Source organism: Pyxicephalus adspersus, chromosome 10 (genome assembly GCF_032062135.1).
Source record: "Pyxicephalus adspersus chromosome 10, UCB_Pads_2.0, whole genome shotgun sequence".
NCBI lineage: Eukaryota > Metazoa > Chordata > Amphibia > Anura > Pyxicephalidae > Pyxicephalus > Pyxicephalus adspersus.
In genome coordinates, this window is record NC_092867.1 from 47,270,535 (window position 1) to 47,292,698 (window position 22,164).

General features: G+C 36.5%; 1 protein-coding gene across 6 annotated transcripts; it reads right to left on the reverse strand.

The window, feature by feature from the left end:
* On the reverse strand, positions 1 to 21,783 carry MTG1 (mitochondrial ribosome associated GTPase 1). Of its 6 annotated transcripts, none has more exons than XR_011922585.1 (12): positions 21,212 to 21,691; positions 18,116 to 18,182; positions 17,144 to 17,246; positions 15,979 to 16,059; positions 14,840 to 14,896; positions 14,549 to 14,639; positions 14,360 to 14,421; positions 13,226 to 13,322; positions 12,291 to 12,372; positions 9,810 to 9,922; positions 8,218 to 8,388; positions 1 to 229 (listed from the first exon to the last, which is right to left on the reverse strand). XR_011922585.1 is itself a non-coding variant. In XM_072425135.1 (12 exons), the coding sequence occupies exons 2-12, from the start codon at positions 21,294 to 21,296 to the stop codon at positions 7,418 to 7,420; spliced, it is 1,002 nt and encodes a 333-aa protein (XP_072281236.1). In that variant the 5' UTR covers positions 21,297 to 21,494; positions 21,698 to 21,753; the 3' UTR covers positions 6,416 to 7,417. The 6 variants fall into 6 exon arrangements, 3 of the variants coding, with proteins under 3 accessions (XP_072281236.1, XP_072281238.1, XP_072281237.1); XR_011922584.1 differs by lacking the exon at positions 1 to 229 and adding an exon at positions 1,982 to 3,178; XM_072425135.1 differs by lacking the exons at positions 1 to 229; positions 8,218 to 8,388 and adding exons at positions 6,416 to 7,581; positions 21,698 to 21,753 and having other exon boundaries at positions 21,212 to 21,494.
* Between the last annotated feature and the right edge of the window lie 381 nt (positions 21,784 to 22,164).

Sequence of the window (22,164 nt, forward strand, 5' to 3'; positions counted from 1 at the left end):
TACACTTTCCAATTTAAAACATTTTATTAAATTGTAAATATTAAAAATGTATTAAACTAAAACAGTATTTGAATAATGTATGTAAATCATGTCATAACAGTTTCAGTACCATACAACTTTTTCTACATCTAAAAAGCAGAAAAGTACAAAAATCAAATAGGTTTCCCTTCCCGACGCGTTTCGCCCAAAAGGGCTTCCTCAAGGGAGTATGAGAAACCCCAAAGCAACACTAGAGGAAAGAACAACAAAAAAAAACTATATTTGCAAAGAAACCAAAAAATACAATGTATTATCAAACTAAAGTCAACACTAAAAAGAAATGGCTTCAAAGTCATCATATTTTCTTGAATTTGTCAATTACAATTGATGGTAAGTGTCAGCAGTATTCAAATTCTTTAAAAAAAGCGAATATCAACTGCTGAGAATTGACTACAGATCCGATTGATAAGAAAATTGATATGTTCTGATAAAAATAAAAACAACATGCACCCCAGATTAGTAACCATATATCTGGTTATAAAGGAGGGAATATATCAGTAATAGTGGGACTTACTTGTTGTGGCTTGCAGAAACTCAATTCACCAGATCGATCTTATTAAGGGCATATAGTTACCTAGTGGTTGTCATAAATATCATGGATGGAACTTTTGCAAGAATGTAACTCCCCAACCTAGTAACTATCCGACCACCAGGAGTACTCTATAAAGACAACATGATAATTTAAATGGATAACTAAAAGATCCAACTAATCGTCTAAATCTATGATGCTCAATATCCTCTGCATTTGAAGACATTGAGGACGTAAGAATAGTCTGATCCACAGCTCTCCAGACTCCATTGAGAACTGGTGCTGAGATCTGGAGGTTTAAATATACACACAACAGGTGATTCGTATCACCCGTTTTTCCGGATATGGAAAACGGGGTAGATGGCGTCTGTTCATTTCCATCTTTGACTCTCCCGGGATTACACAAGTCTAGCGATATTACGGAACAGGAGTCTAATACTGTGCTTCCGCTTTCACTCAGAGGGCGATGTCTCAATACCCATTATCTCACCCTGTGTACTTCCGCCCTTACCTGTGGGCGGTTGTAAATCCCTCTAATACTGATATAATCAGTGGGAAGTCCTGATCATGAAATTGTGCTCACAAAAAAGAACATAGATGTCACTGTCGTTGACAATATACAAGGCAAGCATTATATGGGGCTGGGTTTATAAAAATAAGGGGAAAAGAAAAACGAACCCTGTGTATTATTTAAATCATTACAAGAAAATTGTGTACATTTCACCAAAGAAAAAAAAAAGAAAAAAAAAAGAGAGTGGAATAGATGAATTTATGTGGTCAATTTAGATAGTTAATGCTCATATTTGTAATCAATTGTGGGTCTATTAGATATCAATGCAAGATGTCATTTTCCTACAGAATCCAAAAGATATTAAAATCAGAAAAAGATAATTGCAAACAATTTTTAGTACAGCTCAGGGTCCCTCACCTGGCTTGGAGACATATCTCCTTTGATTGCCAGGTTCTGGGTATTAGACTAATTGTCTGACATCCAAAAGAGGGGTATACCTGCAGTCTTCACCACTGTAAAGAGGCGCATAATGGGGGGCCCACTATCATATGAGCAAACGCCCTCCCATCCCTCGTAGGGAACTAGAGCTAAAAAAAAAAAAAGGAAAAATGAAAAGATAAAATATCTAATTATATACTTCAAAGTATATAATTAGTGAAAAGGTGGGGGGGGGCATCCTAGTCAAATATGGATTAACCCACCTAGCGTTCTAATTCTGTCAGTTTTTTGATGCAATAAGTGATCCTATTTTTTTTTTGCATAAACATTTTTGTTTATATTGAGGGGCTGTAAATTCTTAGGATTAACTCCCAGGTATAATAATTATAATCATAAACTATAATATAGTACATAATTATAAATGATAATTATAAAAAATAATGAAAAAATAGTCTACAACAGTGTAATTTATCAAAAAAATATATTTTATCAAAAATTTCTCACTGAAATTTTCCAAACAAGGGTGCAATATTATTGATAAATAATAATATAAGTTAAATGCAGATTTTAGAAAAAAAAAATATTTAAATTTTTAGTAGACATCCCGGGTGTGGTAGATTTTGAAGCAGGGTGCTGCACAAAGTGCAACATCACAGTCAGGACAGTAGAACCTGGTTTCTTTGTGTTTCTTCCTTCCTCTGTCATCGGGCTTTGAGCAGCAAACCACGCACATCCTTGTAGGAGCTGCCTTTTTTGGGGTTGGTGCGATGTATTCAATGAAGTGACAACCAGTCAGGTGTTCTGGGTTGACAACGGTGGAAGTACTACGTTCAGGTCTATTCACAGCCACTGATGGTGTTTGGTGGTGCTTGATTATGGATTCGGAAACTTGCAAAACGAAGCCTGAATGATTCACAGGCCTCTGACTATTTTTTTGTACAGAACGCAACAATTTCTCCTGTCTTCAGCTTTCCTTTTGCTAACAATGATGGCAGGTTGCATCGGTTAGCCCTAACGGTTCCATAGGCATTTGTTCTGTGTTGCAGAAGGAACTCATAAAGCTCAGGAGAGGTGTAAAAATTGTGAGTTGTGACACAATAGCTCTGATCTAGCAATGGCTCAATGAGGGATAGCACTGAAGATGTTGCCAATCCATAAGGCCTGCATCTGGGGTTGAACTGTGTCCCTTTTCCAGTGTACAGTACCGTATTCCATATGTAACCAGATGAGGATTCACACAACATATAGGTCTTCACGCCAAATCGTGCCCTCTTTGACGCAATGTACTGCACCCAGCTGAGCCTCCCCTTGTAAGCCATTAGACTTTCGTCAGTGCTGACATCTCTTTCTGGCACATAGGTTTGCTGGAAATTTTGTACAATCATCTGGGACACTTCCCAAATTTTCTTGAAATTTGGTGCAGGATGGGGAGTCTCATCAAATTCTTCATTGTTTGCGAAGTGCAGGTACTCTGGCATGACTGTGCCAAAGAATGGAGTGGCAATCATTTTATTCTTGGACCAGTACCACTTCTGCATGGGTTTGCCCACAACTCCCTGCAGGATCACCAAGCCCAAAAACAGCCAAATGTCATCCTTGGTTACAGGTTCCCACTTTCTGCAAACCTCAGGTGTGGAGCACCTTGTTGTTGTCCAGCGTACCTGCATAAAACAAAATAAAAAATGTATTTTAGGATACATTCTTTTATAGTGTGAAGGTTGCAAGTAATATGTTACCAAACACAGAGCCGCATATATGTTTGCATAAAAAAAAAATTTGCAAATAATTTTAAAAAGTTAACACAAAGCAGCATACATGTTGGCATAAAAAAATTTAAAAAGTTAGCAAACACAAAGCAGCATTCATGTCTGCATAAAAAAAAAAAAAAAGACCAAAAAAATTACAAAAATATCAAAAAGTTAGCAAACACAAGAGCGGCTGACCTGTTTGTCTCTGCAACAATTTTTTCGATAAATTCATCGGTCAAAAACAACTTCAGGTATGCCAGGGGGTTGTCGCATTCAGCCTCAATTTTCATCCCAGGTGTGCCGGGGAATGGAAATCTTGGCAGTGCTGCCTGGTCCACATCAAGGTCAATAGGACACCATGTGCGCACAGCACTGACCTAGTTCACTTTCGCTGTCTGATGACAAATTTCCTGGTGAATCACTATCGCTCAATTCCACAAGGGACTCTAAATCGCTACTTTCAAATTCTTTTAAAACAGCTCTAGCGCTGGCGAGATGCCTTTTGGATGCCATGCGGTCTCCAGCAATCAGTCAGGAACAATCAAAGTCAAAGACAAAGTGATGAAATGATACATTCAGGAAGTGAGGAAATTTCCCGCCCCCACAATCCATCACTCCATCGCATCACCCGGAAGATGTCACATCTTGCTGGGTGATGCGGTGGGGATGTCCCGCCCTGCTCACTTCACTGAAGCTGCTCGCATCACCTGGAGGCTGATCTCCGGGTGGAAAACGCCGCTGGCATCACCCCCGGAATTTACTATTGGTGACTGCATCTGCAGTTAGATGTGATGCACCATGCAGAAATCCTGCATAGTGCATTGCATCTAACTGCAGATGCGAACAGCGGGGTGGCAGGGACCCGGGCGGCATTTAAAAGCAGATTACTCGGTAATCTGCTTTTAAATTTCCCGCCCGGCCACACCCCCTGACGGAGAGGCACCCCAGCATCACAGCGGGATCGTCTTATCGCCGCTGGAGCGCGGGTCTGAGGGTAAGGGGGACCCCCAAAGTTACCCCGAGTGTGACTTGGGGTTACCGCTTTTTGCATGTTTTTTCCACCCCGAGTCACACTACTGCTAGGGGGTTACCAATGGAAACCACTTCCCTTGAACATAACATAAAGGGTCCTTTCATAATTACACAAGTTTCTATAATCCAACATGTACTTATATTTTTTTTTTATACATAGTCTGTTCAATAAACATAGACAGACATTATCATCCAAAAAAAAACAAAACATTATCAGTACCCATATCTGCGTACTTATGATCTCAAGGACAGTAGAGCGAAATGTATAACACTATCAGGAAAGAGGAATAAATGTTTACAGAAAAGGCTTGAAGGACAAGACATCATTCAAACCGGGTAGTGTCAGAGCATTGAGATTGTTGATCCAACAGGGTTTGGATATTTTTCCTAGACATAATTTTCCTAAACATACATTATATTGTTGAAAACAAAAAGAGGCCCTGTAGTGGTCACATAATTCCCGATGCATTTAGACAAATATAGGCTTCCTCAGGGGTATGTGGTTGCAGAGTTTGTATGATTTCTATGTTGTACAGATACAAAATATATAGCATCAAATTTGCAATATCATACAGTATTGTTTAAATTCTATTGCATTATTTGTAAAAATATTTGACACCTGATCATAGTTTACATGTTACTAGATTGATTATATTATACATCGGTAACAAACATTGAGGATTAGAAAGAATAATAATATTGACATTTTAGTACAAAATATGTTAGTTTTTTCTAATGATAACTACCATATTAGGACTAATTGTGAAATAGGTGTCGAAAAAAATCGACGACATGTTTAGATAGGACTTATGTTAGACAATCCACTTCAACATTTCAAGCTTTCATATCTGATGTTTTAAATAAACAATGGTAATGTAAATGTGGCTATGCCAATAATATTGCAAGGAATAAAGTGATGGTATCACTTACATTTAGTTGAACTGTGGTCTAGGTAGGGGAGTAGTAGAAGCAGTATTCAAGCTGCATGCTAATAAAAATAATGTAGTGCATAATACATGGTCAGTAATTAGGTCTGTCTATAAAGGTAAGGAATTGGATAGTAATATATTTGAATAATATTTGCGGTACCTACTGGTTAGATATGTTCAAGTCCACGAGAAAAAAACTCTTTTCTTACTGGATTCGATCAGATAGTGATATTGATACGTGATCTTACATTTTGAATACCATGGATAGGGGTTTAGATTAGAGTAATAAGAACCTCATCTAAAATTAGATAAAACAAGGTCAGAAGTTCAGAATATTGCTTAAAGCTGAAAACAGGATCGCAATTGAGATCCGCCTGCTTACCAGGTAGCTATTTGGCTGCTCTCCCAAAAGGTGTTTTTTTCCGGAGCAAGCATAAAAATATAAAGATGTCTTATTGTAGCCAGTTGATACAGGCAGGAGGGCTGATAATGTTTGCGGCCAAATGGTATATCCATGCAGCCAGGGGGGCTGTTTGTATTCAGGAATTATGGTGAATCCATGCAGCCAGAGGGCTGTTGGTGTTTGCAGCCCTCTTATTATATATGTAACTTCCTGTTTGAGTGTCCGCTGGGACTGCGTGCATGCCTCCAGAGGAGGGGGTGTGCCCCCCCCCCAGCCAATCAAATATGGGAGATCCCCCTGAGGCACCGGGTCCCCCTTGCAGGGACTTGTGGGGGACCCGGCACCTCAGGCGCCAAGGCTTTGAGTGTGTGTTCCCTTCAATACACTGCGTGCACGGCTATCACTTCTCTGTCCGTACCCACCCAATCTGGGTGGGGCGCCTCTCTGTCTGGGAGAGATGCTTGTCTCTCGCAGGGCAGAGATGGAGTCCCTGCAACATCATAGGGAGCTCCCATCTTTGATTGGCTGGCCCAAACATCCTCACTGTTTGTTACCGATGTATAATATATTCAATCTAGTTCAGGTGTCAAATATCTTTACAAACAATGCAATAGAATTTAAACATTACTGTATGATAATGCAAATTCTGATGCTATATATTTTGTATCTGTAAAACGTAGAATTCATACAATCTCTGCAACCACATACCCTTGAGGAAGCCTTATAATTGGCGAAATGCGTCGGGAATTGTGTGATAACTACAGGTCCTCTTTTTGTTTTCAACAATATATTGTATGATGTCATGACCTATTTTATGATGGAAAATATCCAAACCCTGTGACGGTAACAGGCAATTGGATATATGGTGGAAAAAATTACTTTGTACTACTGTTGTATGTATTAACTACAAAATACACACTTGACTTTTTGCACAAAAACTCTGAGCCTTAAACCTTTCTTTCCTCTATATCTACACAATACGTTCTAAAACAAATAATAAAGAGGTGGCTCTACAAAACCTTCTCTAAGCAAAGATAAGAGCCAACACCCACCAACAAGTATTGTAATAAATGTATGATGTAATGTATTGTGTATCATATAGGTTCAAATTGCCTAATCATGGAAAAAGTCAGCATTTCGCACTTTCGACCCAAGCATCTAGGAGGAGTGAAAGGGAAGACTCCTTGAAAAGGGTAGGTGAATCCGATGGAGTCTGTATTTATGTGCATGCCACAGAACAATTCCTACCTAATGAAGTCACTTCCCGAAGTGGGAGGAGTCCGGTTTGCACAAGGGACACAAATATCCATTCCTGGGTATTTAGGGGTGAGGTGAGAATTGAGCAGTCTTTTCAGATATGTTAGGAGGATCACAACTGGTTTCAGTGTGTATTGGCTTCATCATAGACTGGAAGTTGAATCCATTAATCAGTAAGAAAGTATTGCATGTGGAGTTTGATTATATTTAGGAGTCAAGACAAGTATATTTTCTAATGGATATGGTTTTTTGTATTTAGGTTAAATGTGTGTGTGTGTGTGTGTGTGTGTAATATATATTTATATATTTTCCCCTTACATGGTGTGTTTTGTGTATTTTCACTGGTTATTATGTAACTGAGGTGGTGACAAAGTTAGAGGATAAATAAAATAGATTGGTATGGATATTGAGAGGACAACAAAGATATGATAAATTCACAAGCTGTTGGATAGTAACACAATGCACATGCAAAAAAAATATTAGAATGGTTCACTGGGATGAGAGAATTAAGTAAAGAGAAGTTGTAAATAGTTAATAACAATAAAGGAAGTAAAGCACAATACAATACAAAAATAATTGATATATTGAAATATATTTATTCAGAAGGAGATGTGATATTTTATAAAGTAGACAGCTTGATGATCTTGCAATTCCACTATATCTGGTGCCATACAACATCAGCGCTGAGGTGCTTTCTGCGATTTGAGGGAAGAGGAGAGCTAACTGAGTATATGTAAATGTATAATGTATTTTATGAAATAAAAAAAAGACAGTGATTAATGTACTAATATCTAATAGTGATGAATATGTAAACCTTCTAGATCTCCTGAGGAAGTGGATGATTATGCCGCAAAAAACGAAAAGAACTCTAGAACGAACAAATATTTCTATTTATCTGAAATTATACACCATTCTTGGTGAAGATTTAATGTGATTTTTAAAGATGAAATGAATAGTCACACCACCAATCGTTGTTACTGCCTTAAAAGTCCCAATTTCCTTTTGTATGTTTATCTGAATATTTACAAAACATACCACAGTGAGCCAAATGGAAGTACCTTTTAAGAAAATGTACTTTACTCAGCCCTGGAAAACTTCATAGAGTGTATTCATTGTTTACAAGTCAGTTTAAGGATTATTCTTCTTTAATTATCAAGCTTGTGTTCACATAGTTTTCCCTGACATTCAAGCATAGTCTATCCATACGGCTGTATTCCATGCACAGAATTTCTTTTAGGCTTATAAAAAAGCATGGTAATACACAGGTATTAGTTTATGACTAAGAAACAAACTGCACAACAAATAACGATTATGTGGTATTTGAAAGGCACCTTGTTTTGACAAGTACTCTGTGTCCCATCATGTTTTTTTATGTAGATGTTTTTTTTTTCCACTTGTGCATTATCAGTCCAATGTCACCCTTCCTAGGTCTCCCTTGCGAAAAGCTCGTATGAAGTCATATGCAGCAGCGCTATAGTTTGGTATAGTTATGTTGACATCCCCTTTAAAAGAAATTTAAAATTATACATGTTAATAAATTACACGTCAAACATTTTTTGCACATTTAAACTAAACCTGTTCAATGAAAGAGAGCTGTCATGTTAAATGTTCTTAGGACTGAAAGAACAAAGCAGACAGGGGAAGGAGCAATCCCAAACTGCAAAGGGATTTATTTAAGAGATAAAAAAAGTAATGTCTGACAAACGGTAGCACACTATCCTGGTTAGGATAGTGTGAGTACTCATGATCCGATTTGAAAGCCTTCCTTTTATGTGAGGAGATTTGAAGCAACCTTGAAGCAATACTAGCATTCTTGCATAATAAACACCAGTATATATTGAGGTTTGATTCAAATTGAAAAGCAAAGCGAAATTTGTGGAAAAACACTCTATACATGCCAATACACCTTGTTATAACACTGCCACATGGGTTTAATTGTATAGGGATTTAACACTCTCCTTGTCCTGGTTCCTACCACCTAGAACGACTAATAGTTATTTTTGGCTGAGGAGCTTGCAATTTGTTATTAATGTAGGTGCAATGTTCATATTTAATTGTACACATATTGATAATTTTGACAAACTAGTAATATACTGTTTGTGTTCTCTAGTCGTCTCCATCATTAACTCCTGATGAAGAGATTTTTATCTGTGAAACGGGTTTATATACATGAGATATACATTTGGGGTCATAGCAACATCTTGGAAGGAATTATATGTAAACTGTGAAATTGATAGAATGTATTGAAATGATGTGGAAATACAATTTAATGACCTCAGAATAGGTGGAGATTATGTTAACTTGTATTATTATTGCAACTGTGATGTTGAAATTTTAACTGATGTGGATACAATAAAATGTTTTTAATAAGGTAAAGACTTTAATTCATTGAAGATGCATGCCTAGAAAGTCGGATACACAAATATGGAAGTCTTTGTGAAAAAAAAAAATTCTGGTAGAATCTTTTGTGCCAGACTACTATTAACAACTGACATGAAACATCCACTGCTGTTTTTATATAGGAAAATGCTATTAAAACACATGGACTTGGAAGATTTAAGGGAATGCTTTAGGGAATGTTAGATTCCCTATTTTATAGAGCTCCAACAGTTGTTTTTAGTGCCAATTTTTAAGCATTTTGTAGACAGCTTTATTTATATAAGCCTGATTATTCAGAACTTAAGATCAATGTTAACTGGTTCTTCTAACACCTTACATATATGTTTTGGGCCAACTGCCTTTACTATAAATGAAATAATATACCAAAATAGAGGGATTGACTTGCTAACTGGGCATCCTCCAGAGTTAAATAAACATACTATATATTTTGGTATCATAAGTCAAAGAAAAAGGTGTTACATGTGAGTAAATGTATATCTGTGCTAATGGAGTAAAAGGCCAATGGGATATTTAGAGAACCTACCAGTACCAGTGATGGCTTTCACTTTCTGCGTCTTTCCCAGCTTTTCAGCAATTTTCTTTAGAAGTTTCTCAGTGTCTGAACATGGCCCATCCAGTTCATAATGTTGAACATATCTGAAAAAAAAAATAATGACATACAAAAAAGAGCACCATGTACACTGAAGTGTCATTCATTTATCTTCATAAAGTAGCCATAACAGGTACTCAGCTGCGAAACAAATGAATGTAGCTGGACCTATTTTTAATGCATTTAGATCCACTGACGGATATTGAGAATCACTGACCATAATAATATATTTTTTTTATGGTGACATTTATTAATCAATGCTGTAGTTGGTAAGCTTTACATCTGGATCCTCCAGGGAGAGTGAGCTAGTACCCTTAACCCCCCTAGCGGTACTCAAGAGTGTGACTCAGGGTGGATTTAGTGTACCAGAAGCGGTAATCCCGTGCCACATGGGATTTTGTATTGGAGTCAACACAGAATAGCTGCATTGAGTCTAATAGAAATATTCATATAATATATAAATAATTATATATCTAATATTTATGCTACTGTAAAGTTACATTACTTGTTTAAAGATTTTTTTGCTTTTTTTTACAAATTTGTGTGTTCATTTAAAGTTTATTATTAAATATCGGTGAGTTATGTCTAAGAATTAAAGCCTACAATGTAAAATAAATTTCCATGCAAGAAAAATGGAACACTTTTTGCATTGAAACTTGCACAGAATTAGAACTCTAGGGGGGTTAACACTCCTTTTTAGCAATGATGTGGGCAACATAACCAGTCCCCAAAGGTGGAGGTAAAAGAAAAAAAAACACTTTACTGTGAGAACACTGGAACTCAAAACACCAGAAAGGGAGAGAAGAGGGTTCATAAAAAATTATCTTGAACACTTAGGTAAAAGTTTACATGTCACAAAAGGGCATTGTTTCACTTAGAGGTAAACGTTTCACCTTAAAAAGAACAAACCCAACCCCTTCCTATGACCTACAAGACCAAAAACCCACCCTTTATCCTCGCAGTGGGACATGGTGGCAGCTGACATTGGACTGATTTGAAGCAGTACAAGTTTACTCAGAATCCCCAGGTCATAGAACTTGGTCATAGAATCTGGTAACCAGACCCTAATATCTATGCTGGGCTGGCCAGGCTGATATTTAGAAGGACAAAAAGGGAGGCTGTAGCATTACAGGACACCATTGACCACTGAAAAACACCAGCTTCAAACTGGACCAGTTCCAGGAATATGAAAGTGGAAGTAGGCCACTGCCCAACAGCTTTACCATATACAGCAGTAGGTATTTAGAGGTAGGATCAGTTCTAGTTGCTATGAGCTTGTTATGGTTCTATATTGACTTTGTCCATTTGCAGTCAAACATAGGTAAAAAAACCCTGTATCAGGTACTTCCAGGGGCACCATGCAGAAATCATCCTGTAGCACTGATACATTTGATGGATAACTGGAGAGACTATCCAGAACTAGAAAGGTCTGGTATGAATCCACCAGCAATTGTTCAATTTGTGCGCAAAGGACAGCACTATTCTACACTATTGTGGCTATGGTGCAATTAACCAGATCTCTGTACAGTTCATTGGTCAAAACCCTCATGAAGTAATCAGGACCATGTATATTGAATTTTGTTTTTGTATACCGAGTTTTGTACTAATTATTATTTGTATACTTTTAGGTTCTTTCTAAATTTTGGCAACTTAAACACATCTTCTTTGGTTTTCTATTTTCTTCCTCATTTCCATCTAGGTTTGAGACTTCATGAAGTCACAAACATGAGTTATCCTAAGAACAACTGAAACATGGATACTGTAGGAGGGATTAGATGAACTTGGTCCAGACTACAGTTTATTTTTTCTCTGCTAATATGTATTCCTTTCACAAGTGCTGCAAAATGTTTTTAACCCCCCTGATATTCTAATTATGTCTGTATTTTTATGTCAAAAGCAGTACATTGTTTTGCGTGGAAATTTGTTAATAATTTAGGCCTTTCATAAATAAAAATGAACGTTATTAAAAAATTAAAAACATTTTAAAATTTGTCCAAACAAGGGCACAATAATAGAATAATCTTTTGGATTTATTTTATATAACTTTTTACGGTGATCAATGTTTTAAAAGCAGACTGCAATGTAATATGTGTTTAAATTTCCCGCCAAGCCATGCCTCCCCGGTGTACCGACACATCATGCATCACATCGATCAAGTTAAGGATGTGATGCAGAAGCCAGCTGGAGACTGCTGAGGAGGCCACTGGATCGAAAGGAGCAGGTAGGGTTTTTTTTTTCCCCACCCCGAGTGTGGCTCGGGGTTTCGCTTTTGGTATGTAAAATTCACCCCGAGCCACACTCGGGAATAGTGCCAAGGCGGTTAATACATTTATTGACAGTTGGATTGACTTTTCAAGCTATTTTCAGATTATAAAAATGAAAAATTCGGTTATATAAATTCCATTCCATTCTCACCTGTGTTGGGGATAGTTATTTAGGGTATACAGAAGATAATCAGCTATTATATCTTCTCCCACCAAATGATCAAGAATTGTTCCTGGGAAAAAAAAGTGATTTTAATTTCATGGGACATATAGAACAATTTGCATATGGTTATATTTCAAAGTAAAAACAGCTATGATACAGGTCATTGTAATTGATCTTCGAAAAAACACGTGTAGCCCTCCATAAACTCGAATTGCAATGAAGCAAAACTAGTATTTCACATTTTTGTTGTCACTGCACAAATCACAGCCCTTTAATTTCATCCTTTTGCTGTGAAATCTGCTGCTACGGCCATATGACTGGACTGAACTGTACTCCAATTTTTTGGTTAAGTACAGTCCTTAATTAGATGTTAGACATCATCAAAGTCCTGATAATAAGGAAGTGTCAACCCTAAAAACACATCATTTTATTCCAGCTTAACAATATTATTAAAATCATTTCTGGGCTCTGGATCATTTTTTCCTGATTTTATTGTTTTTCTTGTGTTAGGTATAGAGGATGCCATGAAACTTGAAAGACACCAAATGTAAATAGCAAGGGGATAATCAAGTGTCAGGAAATCTCAACTTTATTTCATATTAGGTGGTCTTCTTGTGGGGCTATTTTGGGACAATATAGAAACACCATTTGTTCCTTGTGCAGTAAGACTACTACAGGTAAAGGAAAATAATTTATTTATTAGAAAATTCTAACCCAACACAGAATTCTACCCCTCTATGTGGCACTAAATGCAGGAAAACAGTTGCAATAACTGAGTGAAGCAATAATGGTACAAATGTGGTCACCAGCCAGCTTATCCTACTGACAGACTTAATGCAGACAGAAAACTTATTATCAGATACTTAAACATTTGTGTAATGTCATTACATAACAATGTAATTCCATAACAAACACTGTTTTACCACATAGTGCCAATTTCATTCCTGTCTCAACATTCTCAATACGTGGAGAGAGAACTCCTGGTGTGTCCAAGAGGTAGATAAGAGGATTTTCAGATATCTGCACAGACATATAAAAAAGAAAATAAAAATAATGGGAGAAATAGGCATAATTTCACCTAAAATACAAAATATATTTATGGCTTATGGCTGTAAAACTGAATATCTGTAAACATCACCAGCAATTCCATAAGTAGAAACTAAAAGGTTGTCATAGGTTTAATGTTGTCCATTTAGGATCTATTGTATGTAAGGTATTTCACGTTTTTTAGCCAGTGGTGTTTTTGGTACCATATTTATTGATTCCTGGGAGACTGCCATCCAAATCTATGTGTACCCCAAGACTTGTTGGTGCTTGTAAAATATCCAACTTTTACATAGTTACGTTGAAAAAAGACCTAAGGCCATCAAGTTCAACCACTAGGGAAATAAACATTTCCCAGATAAAAACCTTATAGACATTAACTGCTACTCCACTGTCTAAATTTGTTTTACAACCTTGGTCTTTCTTGAAGCCATGCTGACTAACATTTATAATATTTTCTAACAGAAACTCTTCTATATGGTTCTTTATCAAACTCTCTAGGATCTTTCCAACTATAAACGTTAAACCTACTAGCCTGTAGATAATGGTTAATGACTTTACTTCCTTTTTAAAGATAGAAACCACATTGGCCTTATGCCAAATGCATTAGTACCAAGCCATTGATTAAAGAATCTCTAAAAATTAGAAACAATGGCTTTGAAATAACTGAATTCAGCTCTTTGAGGGAATGCAGGTGTAATCCATCAGTTCCTGATGGTTTATCAACCTTAATTTTATCAAACGGTTTCTCAATCATATAAATTTTAAGCCACTGTGACATGTTTAGGGCTGTGACATTGCTATTTGCAGTTTGGACTTCAGCTCTGCATTTTCCTTTGTGTAAACAGAGCTTAAATAACATTATAATAATTGATTTTTTTTTTTTGCAACCTGTCTTTCAGTTTTGGACATTTTATTTCCTTTTTACATCTTTTGGTATATTCTTTATAATTTTCAAATGACGAAGGTGATCAGTTTTTAATTTTTATAATTTTGCACAAACTTATTCTCACCTGTATTTTATGCAGCACTGAGCGGGTGATTCCAGGTTCTCCACCAACTCTAGAAGCCTTCCCTAAGTGCGTGGGGAGACACATATTAAAACAGTGTGAAGGAGTCCTATAATTTTAAATACATATAGATTACAAAAGGTTTGGTGTGAATCCCAGAAAAATACAAAAGAAGGCCCCTTTCAAATGTACCTTTCTTTAGATGCATTCTACGCAGTGAGTTTATCAGAGAAGATTTTCCCACATTGGGAATTCCAGTTACCATAATGCAGATTTCTGTGTTCTAAAACATAATCATACACAATTAAATCATGTTATCTTACAGTAAAATCTATCAGCCTATAAATGGACGTAAACTCTTAAAGTTGAAATGACACATTCCTGTGTGCAATGCTTTGAATACATTTTCATTATACTACAATATTCCAAAACAATTAATGCAATATTCCAAAAACCGCCAACAATTTCTTCTCTGTCACTCACCTCAGCTCTGTGGAATCGAGGATTAGAGTTAACGCGTTCTAGAATTGCTGGAACAATCTATATAGAAGGACAAAATTTAGAAACCTTGACAAGTTACTTATAACTTAAAAATCAAACTACTTTATATAGATTTCAGTGGATATGTGAACATAAACAGGAAAGAACATTGTTTCTCTGTATAGTGTGGGATCATATATATAGATATATATATATATATATATATGTGAACATGGAGGTAACCATATTTGATCATTAAAAATGCAGGCTCTGTGCTTCATGACTGTGATCAACTGCACACGTCTTTGATCGATGCGATAAGTGAAGCGTCGGTAGGCTGGGGAGGCATGGCCTGGCGGGAAATTTAAAAGCAGACTGTAATCTGCTTTTAAAACATTGATCATAGTGATAAAGTTATAAAAAATAAATGCAAAAGTTTATCTAATATTGTACCCTTGTTTGGACAAATTTAAAAAAATGAATAATTTTTGAATAAAATTATTAAATTCATTGTTTTTTATAATTATTATTTATACGTATTTATTATATTTTAATTTATTATTTGTGTTTCAAACTTATCATACCCAGGAAATATTCCTAAGAATTACAGGCCTAAAACTTTAAACAACAAATTTCCACGCAAAACAATGTACCAATTTTGACAAAACAATACGGACATAATCTGACCGCCAAAGCAACACAACAAGTGCCAACCATCTTGAACATCTCAACCTGTTGCTACAAGTCACACTGTGGACTTTAAAAAACTGGGGACCTTCAGAAATGTGGGTTTTAGATAAGGTTAGTGCTAATAAATTTGCTCAAACAGTCCCAACAACTTGATTCAATACTTCAAGCTAGATGCTCGACACACTGATTTTTGAAAAGTACTAACATATCTTATTGTGGATGTGAGGGAATCTGGATGTGACATAGTGAAGGCTTTATTGAGTTGTGTGTTCCTATGGTTACAAATTGGTAATCTATAATAGCAGACCAGTAAAACATTGCCACTGATCAGCATTAGGGAATGCCTTCCTCACATAGATACTCAGGTCAGTGTTATTTAGGAAATTTGAAATAACGTAGTTAAACAAAGCCAAACAAATAAAAGGATATTGTTGACAAGTAAGGGGGCTTACCTCCTTTATGTTTTCCTCCTGTATGGAATTAGTGTATATAGCCTTTCCAACTTCCTGCTTCTGTAGTTGTTTAATAATTCTCTGAAAAAGACCAGACAAAAAAACAACAATTTTAGGCAAAACACTAAAAAAAACAATCTAGGCCTATTACATCACCTATGCACTAGGAAACTTGCAGTCAAATTATTTTGGACCAGGCAATCTTTATTGCTGCCAGTCTTTGATTTGCACAAGCTAACTAGACACTAATAGCGTAGGAAGTTGAGTTGGAGACGTCACAATTGCAACAGTGCCCCTTACAGCAGAGGCACCATATGGGCACTTCTAGTGACTAGTTTCTGCCACGAATAAATTCAATTTGTAAGTGTTGCTAAGCTCTCCCTTGTTCTTCTCCCATGAAGGCCACTGTCTCCAATTTGTTGTTGCCAAGCCCTGGCTTACAATGTCTACCCACCAGGGACCCGATAGTGTATACTCTACAGGACTCTTCCATCTCCTGCATCCAGTGCACTTAACACATATAGTTGAAGAAAACAAGTTAGAGGTGGGGTAACTTCAAAAATTTGTATGGGAGCCAAAATTGCCAGAACTGGGTGGGGGAAAATAGGGAAAGAAAAGTCCTAGTGGGATTTGGTAAGTGAGTTGGGAAGTACCAGGTATTTTCCTTGTTTTGGGTCACTAAAGGAAGAGGCTTTAAGGACTAACATTTTATATAAATAGTTATAATAACTATAGAAAAATAACTATACCAATAATAGTTGGTACTTGAAGCTATTCAGTAGTCATACAAATACTGTATTTCAAACTGTAAAGATTATAAAATATTTTTATTATTATTTGTTTTTAGAGTTCTGTTATTTTAATCACAGATGCCTTAAAAGGAGGAAAGGAAATCAGAGCACTTTGCTAAACTCCGGTCCTCAACGACCCTCATCTGAGGCTTCCTAAATTTCCCTTTACTTTTTATAAATATACTTTTATATGCAATTGTCATTGTGTCTCCGTTTACAGCCAATATCTTACCTATGAGAGCAAGCGATACCTCTAGAATTACATATAAAAAGTAATTTAAATATAATTATATCAATTCTAACATCAAAAGCAAGGTTTAAAACCATGTCTGTTTATCAATAATATATGAATATATATATATATTTTTTTTTACATTTTGCTGAGACAGGTCACATAGGTCAAGTTTGTTGAGTATTAGCAGATGGGGTTTAATTCCAAGATATTCTTTAAAGAAGGGGTTTCGACCAGATAAAGGAATGTTTTTTTTAGTTAAGGAAAGCCTGTTAAAGGATAAACAAAAAAACACTTACGTACACAATGTTAGTGTGAAAAAAAAAAAAAAAAAGGATGCACATAAGGGAGTTAATTTATAAAATATTCCTGTCAATTCAGCTTTTCATTCAACAGAAGATACAGCATTTACTATTGTGACTGCTGTGAGCTCTTGATAATTGGCCTCAAGGTGGCAGAATTAATTCTACTTTTAATATGCATTGAAACAAGGAACACATAGGCATTGGAATAGCTGTGCACACAAATACAGCTGAATTGATAGGCAACAAAGGTATAGATACAGCCCTAGATGTTGCAAAAGTTTAAATAATAAAAGAAATATCTGTTTTTTAAAGCATTTTTAACAAAATTCAGCATAAAAACTGGTTATTTGGTTATTGTAGAAAATGTTGTAACTGTGGTGGAACAGCTGAAGTTGAAGTGAAATAGATTTTTTTTTGTCTGCCAAATCACCAAATTTTCACAGCTTTGCAGCCCTTACAGCATAGCTGTAAGAAGATATAATTTTACTGTAATTTATGCCCAATTCCACCTTGGATGCAAAAATAAATGAATGAATCTCTCATATGTTCTAACAAAAAAAAAAAAAGTCTTAAGCTTCTATACTTGCTGCTCCTTTTAAGGGTTTAATGATGCCATTCAACTCGCGTCCTGTAAACCTCTTCCTAGGCCCGCATTCCCTTTCATGGGCTCACAGAGGAATACTGTAGAGAATAGCACCCTGTTACCACCTTTTAAAGTGGAAAAGTACAAGATTCAAGCAACACATTTACACTGAGAAGCCTCTATAAATAAGCAAAGGCTACACATTAGCCACACAGAGAAAAAGGATATTCTTGCATCATGTACTTCCACAATGCAGTCCACTTTTGTTAGTTTAGCCCTCATCTGTTTTAATCCTGTAAGAAAAAAAAACAAACAAAAAAACTGTGAACAAAAAGTTTCATTCAATACATTACTGTGTAGTCAAGGTTTCTACTGTAATTTACAAATGCAACTGCTTTTCTTGGCTACAATGAAAGACAAAAATCATCCTGACAAATTTTAGGGATATATTTATAAATTATTGATCTGCCAATTTGTCTCAGTTTTGTTGTGAAGTTTTTGAATCTCTCATTTCAGTTAAAACAATGACTCAATGACACTGGTCAAAGTGCACAGCCATCACAATAGGAAATGCTAAACAGGTAGTCCCCGGTAACTTACGAGATAGGGACTGTAGGTTTGTTCTTAAGTTGAATTTGTATGCAAGTCAGAACAGGTACATTTTTTTAATAAATGCAATTAGAACAGATGTTTGTCTTAACATATTATTAGGCAGCATGGTGTCACTTACTGTATAGTAAACATAAACAAAGCAAAAAAAAAAAAAAAAAACTTTATTGAGACTAGACATTCATTAACTTCTGGACCAAGCTGTGCTTTGATAAGCAAAAATAAACAATTGCAGAGTTTGTCTTGGTCATTAACCACCTGAGCGTTACACTGAGGTCTAGATTTCTGTACCAAAAGTGATCCACTGTTTTTCATGAATTCTAGTAGATATTATGAATATAAAAAATGTTTGAAACACACAATCATTTAAAAAAAAAAAAATTTGAATTTCCAAGTTATTTACTTTTATTTTATTTTTTTTGTATTGGATTGGATACGGGAGTTTGTATTCAATCCAATATAAAATGAGCGTTTGAATTTACCAGTTACGTACTTTGTATTAATTTTATATTATTTTGTATTGGATTGGATACGCAAGTTTGTATCCAATCAAATACGAAATATAAATTTGAATTTCCAAGTTATTTACTTTTATTTTTTGTATTGGATTGGATAGGAAGTTTGTATTCAATCCAATACAAAATGACAGTTTGAATTTACCAATTACACACTTTGTATTTATTTGAATTATTTTGTATTGGATTCAATACAGGAGTTTGTATTGAATCCAATACAAAATGAATGAATGAGTTTGAATTTGAATTTCCCGCACACGCGCCGACGTCATCACGCACGCAGGGAAGCCGTCCGGCTATTTTTTTCTCAGCCGGACGGCTTCTCGTTTCAGAAGACACCCGGCGCTGGATGAAGAAGGATCATCGGCGATCAGCGGGACCAGGTAAGAAGCCGACCGGCATCTTATGTTCCGCTGGCCGGTATCTTGTGTTCCGCCGGGAGGCGGAACAAAAGATGCCGGCCGGCATCTTACCGGTCCCGCTGGCACCCGACGCTGGAGAGGGAGACCGACGGACGACGATGGACGGAGGACGACGCTGGAATACGAAAACGACGCTGGATGAGCACAGCGGGACCAGGTAAGTATGGATGCGACAAAAACTCGGGGTTAACCATCCTAGCCGTTTTTTTTTTGCCCGTACGAAGGTCGGGCTTAACGGCTAGGTGGTTAAAAAGTTACAAGCGGTTGCAGATTAAATCAGCCCTTAAAGCATACCTATACTCAGAATTTTCACTTTACATAAAAGGGTGGAGAACCGACAGAATGAATAAATGAATAGAGCCATCCTACAGTTCCAAAGATATAATTGGTTGGGGGGGGGGGGTTCGGGGGTTGGGTTAGCACAATTTTATTTATTATCAATTATGACTCACCAACAATAATGCTTTACCAGTATATACTGGTATATATAAACCATATATGAGGTCATCCTAAAGAAATGCAGCATATCCTTTAACTGGTATCCTTATAAGGTAAAATATTGGTTTAAGGGATGATCATTGGTCAGTACTGGTCAAACACTGGCCATTGTTTTAGTTCCTGGGTAGTTAAAAACATACCATACCTAATTAACTAGTCTTGACCAGAACATCGCCATACCTAATTAACTAGTCTTGACCAGAACTAACTGTATGCAACATGTTTTTTGATCATCTGCCAAGCCATTTTGGGGGACTCCTTGGATGAATGCAACTCACTTCCGTAGCTAAGTATTTTTGTTATATCTAAATATATGTTACTGCATTGTTTTATTTATCTGTCTTTATTATTAAATGGTGTAATCTTTAAATTTTACTTGCGAGTCTCTGTGTTATCTCTCTTTGTACACAAATCCCATTAATATTTGCAAAAACTGTCACAAATTATACAATGATTAATATAAATTTACAAAAATTAAAAAAAGGCGTTTGTTTTATGTATGTATGTAATAGGAAATTATGAACATACAGTACAGTAAAAAGAAAAAAATAGTAAAAATAGTCCATCCATCTAAGAGTGGAGTACAAAAGAGGAGGCCGTGCCTGGCAACAAAATGGTTTATTACCATTTTAGTAGAGAACTAGTAATACAAACATGTCTCTGTTCAAGCAAACCCTGCTGTGAAACTGACAAATAATTTATATGGTTATATAAAACTTTTTGTTTACTTTTCCTGTGAATGTGACCTGGTTTTGCACTACCATACACTACATCACAAAGCACCAAATGTGCTTCAGTACAGGCCACTGCTAAAACATACTTATGCTGCTAAAATTTGGTCTGGATAAATAGGAGTGATTTCAAATCATAAAATGGTTACAGATTATCTAAACCCAAGGACTAAAAATGCAAAATATTGCAAACATGTTACTTAATGATCTGCCAATAACACTAATCCTGTTCTAGGTCACACCCTTTTATCACTTTGGAGAAGCAGGATTGCCAGCCTAGGGCAGGACTAGAGAAACCCCCTTTTCTTCGTCATAACATAGAGGGAAGAGGTTCTATAGTCCTCTGAGAAAGCCGAGAGAACAATGTAGCTGACAATAACACATAAATTATCAACTAAAATATTTCCAGCAAGATCACTAACAAATATCTCACCTACAATGATATATTCTAAGCCAAAGGCTGGTAAAAACAAGAAAAAAATTACCCTTGCAGTAAGGCTCAAAACAATACAAAACCATTGGACTCTGTGTGGTTCTCACCCCTCACCTTTAGCCATATGTCCAGGGAACCAGTGTGCCACGTCCCGTCCACCAAAGTCATAGGGGAAACGCAGGACACTGTAAAGTCTCATCGTGGAAACAATGAACCTGCTGCTTGTTAACTGGGGGAACAAATTAATGTAACTCCAGTGTAGGCCTAACTCAGCAGTCCACCCAGAAACAAAGTTGAAAAAAATTAATTCCACGTTCCAGTCTCTGTCATTATTATTAACATATTATATTTGAACTTGCTCGATCTTTGAGTGCAGACAAAGGGAATCACGTCTCATCTGTCAGATGCAAATGAGGAAACAACAAAAACATTAAACTATGTACAGTGTGGGTGCTTATATATAACTGCCACAAATAATCAGTGATCACATGATCTTATATCTTCTCTAGAGCCCTCGTCTACCCTTCTGTTCTTTCTCTAAACTCGCCTTTGCTTTTATATTATCATTCTATGCTTGGGTTCATGTGCTCGGTTCCTCACATCAATGTCAAGTGCAGCATGCCCCACTGTTACGTCAATGGTAGCGTCTAATTCCCATCCATGAAAAAGACCTGGAAGTGACCTTGTGCAGAGAACAGGAAGTGGGCGGGGCTTCTCGGATCAAACTTGAAGCCCGGGAAACTGCATTTGAAAGGCAGGAAAAATGGATTATCAGTCTCTGCACACAACAATAAATAAATAAATAAAGGTATGTTTCTGTGCTTTAGAGAATAATAACTGTCAGGTTAATTTTGGGGTGTCATACTCTTATTGCAGGGCGCACTGTTGGTTATGTAGGGGGATATAGGGGAGACAGGTGGGATGGAGCACTGACATTGCAGGGGGATATGGGAGGGGGTTCAGGAAAGGAATGTTAGGTGATTGGAATGCATTGGTAATATTGAGATGTGGGTGAAGGAAGTGTCGGACAGGTGATGGGGTGAACTGGTATTGTTGCAGGGGATATG